The 12,368-nt window shown below is 45.3% G+C and overlaps 1 protein-coding gene across 2 annotated transcripts in view; it reads left to right on the forward strand.

Annotated features, from left to right (window-relative positions):
• The window catches only part of LOC137520979 (tenascin-R-like), a 1,317,931-nt gene that overhangs the window by 369,557 nt on the left and 936,006 nt on the right, over positions 1-12,368 (forward strand). For both annotated transcript variants that reach the window (XM_068239627.1, XM_068239626.1), the window contains exon 4: positions 10,552-11,022. In XM_068239627.1, coding sequence (XP_068095728.1) covers positions 10,552-11,022 — 471 coding nt within the window. The remainder of the gene's footprint in view (positions 1-10,551; positions 11,023-12,368) is intronic.

Below are 12,368 nucleotides of genomic sequence, written 5' to 3' on the forward strand. Positions count from 1 at the left end.
ACCCAGCGTGGCACACACTACAAGCTAGTGATATAAGAAAGCTCAACTTCAGGTATGATTGTAAATATGTAATCTGACAGTTTACTAAAATGAGTCCCAGATGACTAGTTGCTATGGGCAACAAGCACAAAAGCTGCTCAAACATGAGGCCTTGGGCTGCAGTTTTATTTTACTCACAGGAAAAGCTGTTCTAGGTTTATTGAAGACTTATACCCACTCCTGTCACCAGCGAATACAGAGGTTGCTAGTTGGCCAATGGCAGTGGTTTACTTTTACAGGAAAGGGCGGGCACAGTTTATGCCTTAGTATCTCTACATACACATAAGACAAAGGATTTTGTTTTTGTTTTTTGATTGAAGAGGCTACTCAAGAATATTAACAATGCAACATGACCTCACAAGGGAGGTTATAAAGTAATTGTGTAAGATAAAAAATGATTTTCAGAGCAAAGAAAAATGATATTAAAGACAGACACATAAAAGTCATTAGATGACAACCTGCAGACTGCTTCCACAGGTTCCTCCACATCACACTATCTGGACACGGGTTCAGTCTAACTAACCTTCCAGCCAGGGAAGTTTCCAGGTTATAGAGCTCCCAGCCTCAGGGCAAGGGTGTATAAATTGTGCCCCCCCCCCCCCCCCATTGCGATGTAGCACAGGTGCCCCTTAGTATTATGTAGCCCCCGATATAGCTTGCCAGAGGTGGCCCTCAGTATTAATTTGCAAGGTACAGCCTCCCGCCATAACTAGCCATAAGGGCCCCCAATATTAGGTAGTCAGCCTCCCCCTTCCCCCAGTACCCAGTATAGGTAGCCACAAGAGCCCTGTGTATGTATTATTATTGTTTTATAACTGTAGGTAGCAAGATAGCATCCCCCCCCCCCCCAGTGGGGAGCCTGAAAGAGCTCAGTTTAGGTAGTCAGAGAACCCTCATATAAGTAGCCAGTGAGCTCCCCTGTAGGGAGCCTTAGAGATCCCTGTTTAGGTAGCTAGAGAGCCCCCACTACATATCCAGAGTGCTTCCCTGTTTAGGTAGCCAGAATGCCCCCCTGTTTAGGTAGCCAGAGTGCTCCTTGTTTAAGCAGCCAGAGTGCCCCTCGTTTAGGTAGCCAGAGAGTGCGGCAGGGCGGGGGGGGGGGGGGGACGCACGACACACATGCACGGCATGAAGCAGAAGTGTTACAATTACTCACCTTGCCGGGATCCATGTGTACCGCATGCTGCCAGCAATCCTCACTACAGTGTGCCCTGATCCAGAAAAGGATCCCTAACTTTTCAACCAAATAGCAGACTCATTAATAAATCTAGTCCTGGTTTGCTGACCCACAATGTCCTCTACTGCTTTCCATTGTTGTCAAATCCTGGAATTATCCAGCAGCTCAGAACATTATGCTGCTGTTTGACATTTTGATAGGTTAGTACAAATTTGGTTATCCAGAATGCTCAAACATGAGGCTGGTAACATTGCAATGCCCTCTATTCTCACCATAATACACCACAGTGAGGCAAGCATGCTGATTAGCTAGGAATGGGTCAATTAGAGATACCTGTACTAGTTTATTGGGTAAAATTCATACACAGCAGTAGAGAATCTGTGTACAGTTAAAATGCCCTGTCTGATTTTCGGAGACTAGAATGATCTTCCGCAAATTCAGCTTTGAACAAAATAGATCTGCTTGAGCCTGCTAAGCATTCATTGTATCCATCGCTCACAGCTCGCTCTCAGCTCTGGTCTCAGGCATTAAACTTATCTACACAAGTAGCTGTACACTCCGTAAGATATTTTTATTGTATGATGCTAGAAAGAAGGGATATTTGTCCATCCACTTCAAGACTCTTCTCAGTACATTTAGCTTCAAGTCAACAGCTCTTATAAGTAGTCCTACACCTGGTCCAATCACTAAGTTAATACTGTCTGTGACTTAAAACTGGCTTTGCAGCATTGTGTAAGATACAGCTAGCAGCACAGTGCGGAAAATCCATAAGCTGCTTTTTATCCCCCTCTTAACTATGAACACTCTGCGCTCAGCCATGGCATTTTAAAATTCACCTTTTGTTTTCTAAGATATGGATCAATATACAGCAATTCTTCATCAAAGAGCCTGTTTCTATGTGTTTATCTTTTGTCCCTGCAAATACCGAACTGCTTATAAGGCACAAAATCCTGCGCATAAGTATACACTCACTCTATCCAAAACTCTGTAAACTCTAAGTCCACTTTCATTATAATATTGTTATGGTATCATTGCTGTACAATATATACCTTATACATTGCTATGTAATCTTACTTGGCATTGACTTTTTTTTTTTGAAGTTGAAAGTAAACCAGAGCTGAATAAAGAAGAAAAATCGATACTTATCCTTCCTGATCCTTAAAATCCTGATACTTATACTTCCTGCAGCAGCATAAACCTGTGAGTCCCTCGGCGTCCTCCCGTGGTCTGCCATTCAGCCGTGATCAGCCCTGGTAATCGTCACAGTCGCGTCAGTCTGGGTCTACTGCGCATGCACGGGGGCATAGTGGTTAGCACTTGCAGCGCTGGGTCCCCGGCTCGAATCCCAGCCAGAGCACTATCTGCACAAGGTTTGTATGTTCTCCCCATGTCTGTGTGGGTTTCCTCTAGGCACTCCGATTTTCTCCCACATTCCAAAAACATACAGATAAGTTAATTGGCTTCCCCTAAATTGGCCCTAGACTACGATACGTACACTACACTACACATTACATGAAATCGGCTCCTGACCGGCTCACATGGCTCTGTCGTCATAGAGACAGGCAGAGCCAGTGAGATGTGGCGACAGACGCCGGGGACTAAGCGGCGGGAGCGATGGAAACAGCGAATGCGAGCAGCGGCGGCTAATTGAAATCTGCGCCCTGCCAGCCAGGAGCCCACAGGGCGTAGATTTCAATTAGCTCGGTTCTTAAGTAGTTAAAGAATAAGGGAACTTTGTAGTTGCCACTTGTCTCTATTTTTTCAGCACTGGCAGTATTATAAAGGCATGTAACAATCGAAATACATCTCTGAGGGCGTACGTTAAAAAAGGGCGCCGGGAAAAAAGGGCGCAGGGTTTTAAAAGATAATCATGAATAACGTTTAAAAAAAATTGTGTTATATTTCGTTTAAAAATAATGTTGTATAAAGTTATAAATCATTAAATAATGTGTATAAAATCGGCAATTTTAAAAACGTTAATCTTCCCTGTTTAAAAATTGAAATTTATAATAACGTTTTATAAAACATTAATAAGAATTTTACTAAAGCTATACCTAACCCTACTCTCACACAGAACCCTCCCTGTACCTATCCCTAACCCCTAGACCCCCCTGTTGGTGCCTAACCCTAAGACCCCCCTGTTGGTGCCTAACCCTAAGACCCCCCTGGTGGTGCCTAAACCTAAGACCCCCCTGTTGGTGCCTAACCCTAAGACCCCCCTGTTGGTGCCTAACCCTAAGACCCCCCTGTTGGTGCCTAACCCTAAGACCCCCCTGTTGGTGCCTAAACCTAAGACCCCCCTGTTGGTGCCTAAACCTAAGACCCCCCTGTGATAAGCATTAATAACGTTTTAAAAAAATATGGTTTTTCGTTTAAAAATGAAAAAAAAGAAAAAAAAATTGTACGGTTTTTCGTTTAAAAGTAATGTTTTAAAAAATATTGTACTGTTTTTCGTTTAAAAATAATGTTTTAAAAATTATAAATCATTAAATAATGTGTAATCATGAGAAACAGTTATAAAACATTAAAAGTCTCCGGGCGTCGCTTTTAAAACGTTATTTTTCTCCGGCGCCCTTTTTTCCTGTTGGGCGCTGATTTAAACAATATTTATTATGGGAGTGAATGGCGGCGCCCTTTTTGTCCACCTGCCTCATGCGCCCAAATTTCCTGCTTCCCTCTGAGGCACTGTGGGCTGCTTCAGGTGTATCTGTGGCATCTTGAGTCTATCAGTCTTTTTTAGCTGGTTAGAGGAGTGCTGCTGCCTGGATCTGCTCCAGCAAGCTCTCTGAGGCTACACAAATTCCACAAGGTGTAGGGAGGCTGAGAGAGCACATCGGGTCAAGCTGTGCACTGAAAACCTGTGAAAGTGTAGAGCATGTAATGAATGAGGTGATGGATATACAGAACCAACCGGCAGAATTTTCATGAAGGCAGCAATAAAACTCCGAAATTGCTTAGAAAACACACAGGAGAGCTCTGCATGCCGGGGAAATATAGGAAGGACTAATTAATACTTATCTGACAAGTATTTATGAGGAGCGGAGTCTCTGCAATCTCATTACATGCTCATCTCGGCGCTGTCACAGCAGAAGGTTGCCAGGTCGATGCCGTGGTCACTCTGAAATGTGGATTGTTAAGTGAGAAAGGAAGTTGGTAGTCTGGCGTATTGATGAGCGTAACTGGCGGAGAGGAGGGAGTGGAGAATTACCGGCACATTACTGGCACAGGAATCAATGTGGGAGGTGAGGAAAGGGCAAACGCAGAAATTTGATAGGATGGGCTTTCTCTGATTGGGATGTCACACATGTGTGAGGAGAATGGAAGTTATGTAGAATTATTGTAAAATGCTGTATGGTTTGCACTGGCGGTTTCTCATTGAGAGGGAAGGGCAGCGGTTCCAGAGCTCTCCTGCAGTTCCAGGATAGGTTACATGTGTAGTCTGAAGCAGGGGAGTATCTAGAGAGGAGCAGCCCCTGCGACCGCAAAGCTGTAAGGGGGTCCTAACTACTAATTCACTCTCTCCAATAAAGGGGCCCTTCCTTTAGATCTGGTGTTTTTGCGGCTACACTTGTTATGGGTGTGAAGATTATGATGTCCACATTTTTTGTTAGGACACTTCCAAGATGAGTCCCAAAGCTGTGAGGGTCACTAGGCAAGGGGAGGGGTGTGAATATTGGGGGTGCCCCATCAAAGTTTCGCTGGGGGGGGCATGATTTGTAGTTATGCACTGGGACTCTGAAGTGACAAGGCAGCTGGATAGTCGGATGATAAATATCCTGATGTATCAATAGGGGATGCAGTGGTTGTGACCGCACCACCATCCATGGACCTGAGAGGCCCTTATGGAGACCTCCTCCAGTCACTGCACTACTGTAGCTCTGCATTGGTGCTATAGTGGTAATAGTCACCTTTATATGTGCTTTGAATGGTGATAATCATTAACAGACTATTCTGTTTACTCTTCCACAAGGTTCCTGTCCTTGGAAAGCTGGTTTTGGAATAAAGCAGGTAATTTGGGGGCCAGCGGCGCTGCTGTAAATATGGCGTCCCATAAACCGCAATGCCAACCCAGGTGGTAGTTTGGGTGCTTGCAGTTACCTATAAATATTGAGGAAGCTGATACCCAATAAAGTGACGAAAGAGGCACATTTATTGGAGGAAAAGGGCTGGTTAGAGGGAGGGCTTGTGAGAGAGCAGGTTAAGGTTAGGTGTAATCAGGGGCGGACTTTGTATGACGCAGCCTGAACCACTTGTACTGAGGCGATGATGTCAGCACTGCTCCAGGACAGTGAGCACAGGCTCACCAGGCACGGGAAGGGGGGAAGAGATAACAGCTAGGGTACGGAGCCAGCCAGCACACTTGTGGTGCATTTTGACCAGCAAACCCGCGTTCATGTCAAAATTTGCAGGTTCGGTGAAGGGCGGAGTTTAGGGTGCCTGATCGTCAGCGCCCATAGTCTCTCAGGATGTAACTCTGGCCCTGAAGAGACATTCTGGTGTATTATCAAGGCTGTATATTGTCACGTATTTTACAATGGTGCACAGTTTGGACTAGAATTTGTTAATCGAGTCACATGTCCGCCAGCTGTTGAGCATGGTGCCTGTTGCCAGGGGCGCCGCGAGGCATAAAGCGAACCAAGTGGTCGCTTGGGGCCTCACAATCTTAGGGGCCTCGGCGGCTCCGTGACGTCGGCGTGACGTCACTTTTTCCCCGCAGCCCCGCCGGGCTGGCACTGGCAGAGCAGAGCAGGGCTACAGGAAGATGGCCGCCGCCGAAGCCCTGCTCTGGAGACTATGTCTCCAGTACAGGGCTTCGGGTGGCCATCTTCCCGACCCGTAGCCCTGCATGAATCAGCGCGGGAGATTGGAGGAGGAAGCCAGGGAGGGAGCTCCGTGGGAACTGCGCGCCTGAGGAGCCGGCCGGGAGAGGAGACCAGGGAGAGAAGACTTCTGCCAGTGCCAGCCTGCCAGGTGAGTAAATTATTTTCTTTTTGCAGCCGCAGCCCTAATTGCGAATTTGCGATTGATTTCTGCTGAACTGTGCCCTAATTGCATTTGATATCTGCTGAAAATGTGGCCCTAATTGCGATTGATTTCTGCTGAACTGTGCCCTAATTGCGTTTGATATCTGCTGAAAATGTGGCCCTAATTGCGATTGATTTCTGCTGAACTGTGCCCTAATTGCGTTTGATATCTGCTGAAAATGTGGCCCTAATTGCGATTGATTTCTGCTGAACTGTGCCCTAAATGCGTTTGATATCTGCTGAAAATGTGGCCCTAATTGCGATTGATTTCTGCTGAACTGTGCCCTAAATGCGTTTGATATCTGCTGAAAATGTGGCCCTAATTGCGATTGATTTCTGCTGAACTGTGCCCTAATTGCGTTTGATATCTGCTGAAAATGTGGCCCTAATTGCGATTGATTTCTGCTGAACTGTGCCCTAAATGCGTTTGATATCTGCTGAAAATGTGGCCCTAATTGCGATTGATTTCTGCTGAACTGTGCCCTAAATGCGTTTGATATCTGCTGAAAATGTGGCCCTAATTGCGATTGATTTCTGCTGAACTGTGCCCTAATTGCGTTTGATATCTGCTGAAAATGTGGCCCTAGTTGCGATTGATTTCTGCTGAACTGTGCCCTAATTGCGATTGATTTCTGCTGAACTGTGCCCTAATTGCGTTTGATATCTGCTGAAAATGTGGCCCTAATTGCGTTTGATTTCTGCTGAACTCTGCCCTAATTGCGTTTGATTTCTGCTGAAAATGTGCCCTAATTGCGTTTGATTTCGGCTGAAAATGTGCCCTAATTGCGTTTGATTTCTGCTGAAAATGTGCCCTAATTGCGTTTGATTTCTGCTGAAATGTGGCCCAAATTGCGTTTTTATTTTCTGGTGTCTGGGGTAACTGTTGCTGCATTTATTATTTAATGGTCATAGTTGGCTATATTTGCTGTGCTACGGTTAAGCTTCGCCCATACAATGTCATGGCCGCGCCAATCTTTCGGCGCGCTACGCGCGCCTCAATCACCCCAACATCCATTTTTTCCCCGCAAACAGCCCCGCCCCAATCCGCCCTCCTGCTCCACCCACATGTCATGACCACGCCCACTTATGCGGGATAGCCACACCCATTTAGGGCCTCTTGCTACAGTCCGCTTGGGGCCACAAAAACCTTAGCTGCACCCCTGCCTGTTGCTTTATTATAGCGTCAGGTTTCTGAGATTGCTGGATTTATTTTATGAAGAAAGGCTGGGGCTTTATACCCTTTTGAAATCACCTTATAGCTTGTGTCAAATAAATCACTTTAAAGGCATTGTCAGGAGCTTAGACACTGACCAATACCTGAATTACGCACTATCAGTGCCGATACACTTCTAGGATTAACCTGAAACTTGAGACCTGAGAAGCAGGTAACTCATAAATGGCAATACCATAACTTCAGTAGAATCTCATTATAGTAAACTCTAATATAGTAAACCAGTTTACTATAAAGAGTTTCAACTGTATTTATTAAATGGTTCCTTATATTTGTAATGCTTGTGTGCATAAGCAATACTGTCTGTTTACAAATCACAAGTGTAATGCTTGGGGGTTAAACTTTGACCACCCAGAGCAACAAGACTAGTAGTTGATTAATGGAAGAGGCTACACAGGTTGTCCAGAGCAACTGCAGCTCTGGGCTTCCGATATCGCTACAAATAAGACACAATGGCAGCGCAGTGCGATGTTGCGCTGCCCTTGCGATAGCAAGCATTCAGACAGGTACAAGACAGGACTATAGATTGGAGTGTAACTAGACAAGTAAGACACAATGGCAGCGCAGTGCGTTGTTGCGCTGCCTTAGCGATAGCAAGCATTCAGACAGGTACAAGACAGGACTAGATTGGAGCGTAACTAGTAGCAACCACAGCTCACAGTTACGTCCACAGAAGCAGAGCAAGCAGGCTAGCAACAATCACCAGCAAGCATCCACACAGACAAAACTACAGGAAAGAACATAACTAATAGCAACCGCAGCCTATAGTTATGTTTCCAGAACTAGAGTAGCAGGAATACTACCAGTCACCAACGTGGTGATGGCAGAATCCAAGCTATCAGGATAATGGACTGTAGTGTAGTGTAGTGAACCTCCATCAGGCATGGAAACTAGGCAATAAACAATAATAAATAATAAACGGCTCAACTAATGGATACATATATATTAGCAAGTCTGCATATATATTTATCAATAACTAGCTAAAGACAAGTAATAAGGTTGCATTGAACTACAATAACAGAACTATACAGAGTAGCACAGTGCCCAGCAGACCAGCATAGCGATCGCTATGATGGACAAGGTCTAAAAGGGGAAACAGACTTTTATGCTAGCATTGACCAATGGATGCAAGCATGCAAATCTCCACACAGCTGAATGGTAATCATTCAATCCTGAGCTGGCTTAATTACCATTTGCTAGCTGGTTGTGAATGCAAAGGACTCCCATAGGAAATACATGCAGTATTATGTAACAACATGCCTGCAAGAAATCCAGGGCTATCTGGCCGCAGCTTGGCTGCAACAAGCAATTGGTGGAATGATGACAGCATCCTGAGCTGCCCAGAACTGCAGAGCAATTGCAAATGACAATGTGACTCATTGCGAATGCACAACCGAATGCAGGCTGACAAGCCAGAACTGTCCGTTTGCGCCTCCACCGCAACGGACAGATCACGCCACAGGAGGAATCCTTACAATATGCTTTCAGTTTCTGAGATTCTGTCCAACTGGGGAGGCTCAGTTTTTACACTAGGCACTTGTATGTCTTTTAGCTTTATTATTCTGTCACCGATGTTGATTTTTATGTGAGATCCAGTATGTATGGATGGCATGTCTCCTTGCCGAATAACATAAGACATCTTGCTCCCTAAAACACTACTATTTTCCAGTGATTTTTTTAATCCGATTCAAACTGCACAGGCTATAATGCGTACTGTATATGCAAAACGAGTGCTTGGAAATTTGGGCACACAAAATAGTCTATAGTAGCCAATGACTAACCTTAATCAACTCCCTCCACTGCCTAACCTTAAAGGATACCCGAGGTGACATGTGACATGGTGAGATAGACATGGGTATGTGCAGTGTCTATCACACAAATAGCTATGCTGTGTTCCTTTTTTTCTTTCTCTGCCTGAAAGTGTTAAATATCAGGTATGTAAGTGGCTGACTCAGTCCTGACTCAGACAGGAAGTGACTACCTCAATGATAAGAAATTCCAACTATAAAACATTTTCCTAGCAGAATAGCATAGCAGGCAGTCCTGGCACCGGCTATTTTATCGTGTCTGTCGCGCAAATTTCCCGCAGTAGCCAGTATTTGTATTTGCGTCTGTGGCCAAGCCCAAACTTCCTCTAAGAACTGGTGCCCAAACTTCCTGCTTCAGATACATTAGTATGGGGGTAGAAACTGATTAAAGCAAACCTATAAACCTGCCCTTTAAATGCTGAAGCCCTAATTAGTCCTGGCAGAATTGCTATAACACTGAAAGGGAAAGTACAGGAGGTAGAGGGAGTGGCAAGAGGTACACAACTTTTAGAGACAGAAACGAGGGACACATTTAAAACATGCCCCTCTAACACCCCTGACCACACCTCTAGCTACGCATATTACAAAGAATTAATTCTCCATCAAAACCCTAACCCCCACCTCTAATTGCTTAAATCAAGCTTCGTAATCCCAGTGTCCAGGTGACTGAATTCAGAACTGGGACAAGGTCCTCCAGCACCCAAGGCTGAGACACCAAAGTGCTCCCCTCCATCCCTCCCACCCCAACTGTCAAACACTGATTGCTATTAGACCAAGAGATGCCCCAAAGCCCCCAACCTCCCTAACACCTTACTCTCTAGTTATCTGGCTGCAGTCACTGCCATGTATTCACTTTTCTTATTTCTCTCTGCTTCAAATACAATAAGGGAATAATAGCTGAGTGAGTTGTGCACCGCCTCCTACACTGCGCCCTGAGGCTGGAGCCACTCTTGCCTTTGCCTCGACCCTGCTGATATTCATAGCAGATAGTAGATGATCAACTTCAATTAGTGATTGAGCACCTAGGGTTATAGGAGGGAGGGTTAGAATGTGTCTATAAGACACCTGCCGATCCCCACTCCAAGATGACCTGATCTGCAGTTGAGTAGGATGGGTACATACAAGTTATGGTTAGCAGGGAGAAACAGGAACACACCATTGTATGACAGTAATAAGGCAGACTGTAGTGACAATATGCAGTCACAGTTATGTAAATGTATGCATTCAAAATGCTAGAATATTTACATCATTCATGATCTTTTATCTCCACAGGTCTCACAGAATTTGCGCCCCCTTGCAGCGGACATGGGAACTTCAGTCTGGATACTTGTGTGTGCAGCCAAGGCTGGGGAGGAGAGAACTGTTCGGAGCCTCTGTGTCCATTGGGCTGTTCTGCCAGAGGCACCTGCATAGAGGGCATCTGTGAATGTGAGCCAGACTACACTGGAGAATGGTGCACTGACCTGCTGTGCCCGGAGGAGTGCAGCCCTCATGGGCACTGTCAAGATGGCCAGTGCTTGTGCCAAGAGCCATTTACGGGTATCAGCTGCAATGAGCTTCGCTGCCCAGGTGACTGTTTGGGAAGAGGACGTTGTGCCAATGGGACCTGCGTATGCCAAGATGGCTATGCCGGAGAAGATTGCGGGCGCATGTGGTGTGTGAATGCCTGCAGTGGGAGAGGGCAGTGCCAGGATGGTGTCTGTGAGTGCGAGGAGGGGTACAGTGGGCAGGACTGTTCTGAAGGTAAGTACACAACTTTTACAATCTAGGATGTAATTAACTATCATTGCACATTGTAGGGATGTTTCATATTATAATGATTACAACAGATCTTGCATGAATACAGGTGCCCCCCAATGTGTCCCTCAACCGTCCACCAAGTTATATACTTCACCACCCCCCACCCCCCCAGGTTACATTACTGTAGTTACCACTGCAAATACAGCAGGACATCGTCCTCCGCATGAAAAGATGGGCTGCTTGGCAGAGATCTAAGCATCTGTACACTGATCATGGTAAACTGTCACCTAAAATAATCACTGAATATGGATTTCCTATAGGGCTTAGTTCATTGCCCAGTTTGCAGAGTTTGTGCCCTTATCCAGACTTAGGGATGGTCGGACATGCCTATTTCCGATTCCACGGAAATTTCCATTTCCGTCAATACCAATTTCCAGTTTTCTGATTTCTGTTTTTCTGATTTTCCATTTTTCCGATTTTCGAGGAATATTTTTTCATCAGAGAATGCAAAAAAATGAAAACAAAATGAAAACAAATTGGAAAAATGGAAATTGTAAAAATGGAAAATCAATCTCGCAACTGGTCTAAAATTACTGTGGTGATCTCATTTTTTTTTTTTTAACAATTGCGGTGATCCAATTTTTGCCCAAAAATTCTGTATTCTCTGATTGGTCCATTGCTTCTGAGTTCTATGATTGGGCTAAAATCAGGGGCGTTTCTAGGGTCCTTGGAGATCGGGGGCACCTGTGGGCACCAGGTGGGGAGGTATATGCGGCGCGCACAGCGCGCCGTGGTGAAAAAATGGGCGTGGCCATGAGGTGAGTGGGTGGGGCCATGGGTGGGGCCAAATGTACATGAACTTAGCAGCGGTGTAAGCTACAGATAACGGGCCTGCCCATCGAAATATTGGATGGAGCCCCCTGTCCTTTATTTAGATAAATTACAATCAGTATAGGCATAGATCAAAGATGTATACGCACATACAATTTTGATTGGTCAATCACTGACCCCCAATTTTACCACCCCCGTGCAGTAAGTGGGCCAACAGACAATGAATTTTAAGAACAGAGCTAAAATCGGCTAATCAAAATTGTATGTGTGTACCAGGCTTTACAGCTAGTACTGTAAATAATGAAAGTAGCAGGGATCAGCATACAATACAGCTGGTTTACAATCAGTAAAGGCACAGAGTAACACCTTACACTGTACACACTGGAGGTAAATCAGCACACAGTGCAGGCACTAGAGAACAGCGTATACTGTACATACTGTAGGCAGCAGAATTCAGCACACTGCAGCTAGCGTGCCAAAAATATGAGGATCACGTTGTGCGGCGTGCTTATCGCGCC

This window comes from Hyperolius riggenbachi, chromosome 6 (genome assembly GCF_040937935.1).
Source record: "Hyperolius riggenbachi isolate aHypRig1 chromosome 6, aHypRig1.pri, whole genome shotgun sequence".
Taxonomy (NCBI): domain Eukaryota; kingdom Metazoa; phylum Chordata; class Amphibia; order Anura; family Hyperoliidae; genus Hyperolius; species Hyperolius riggenbachi.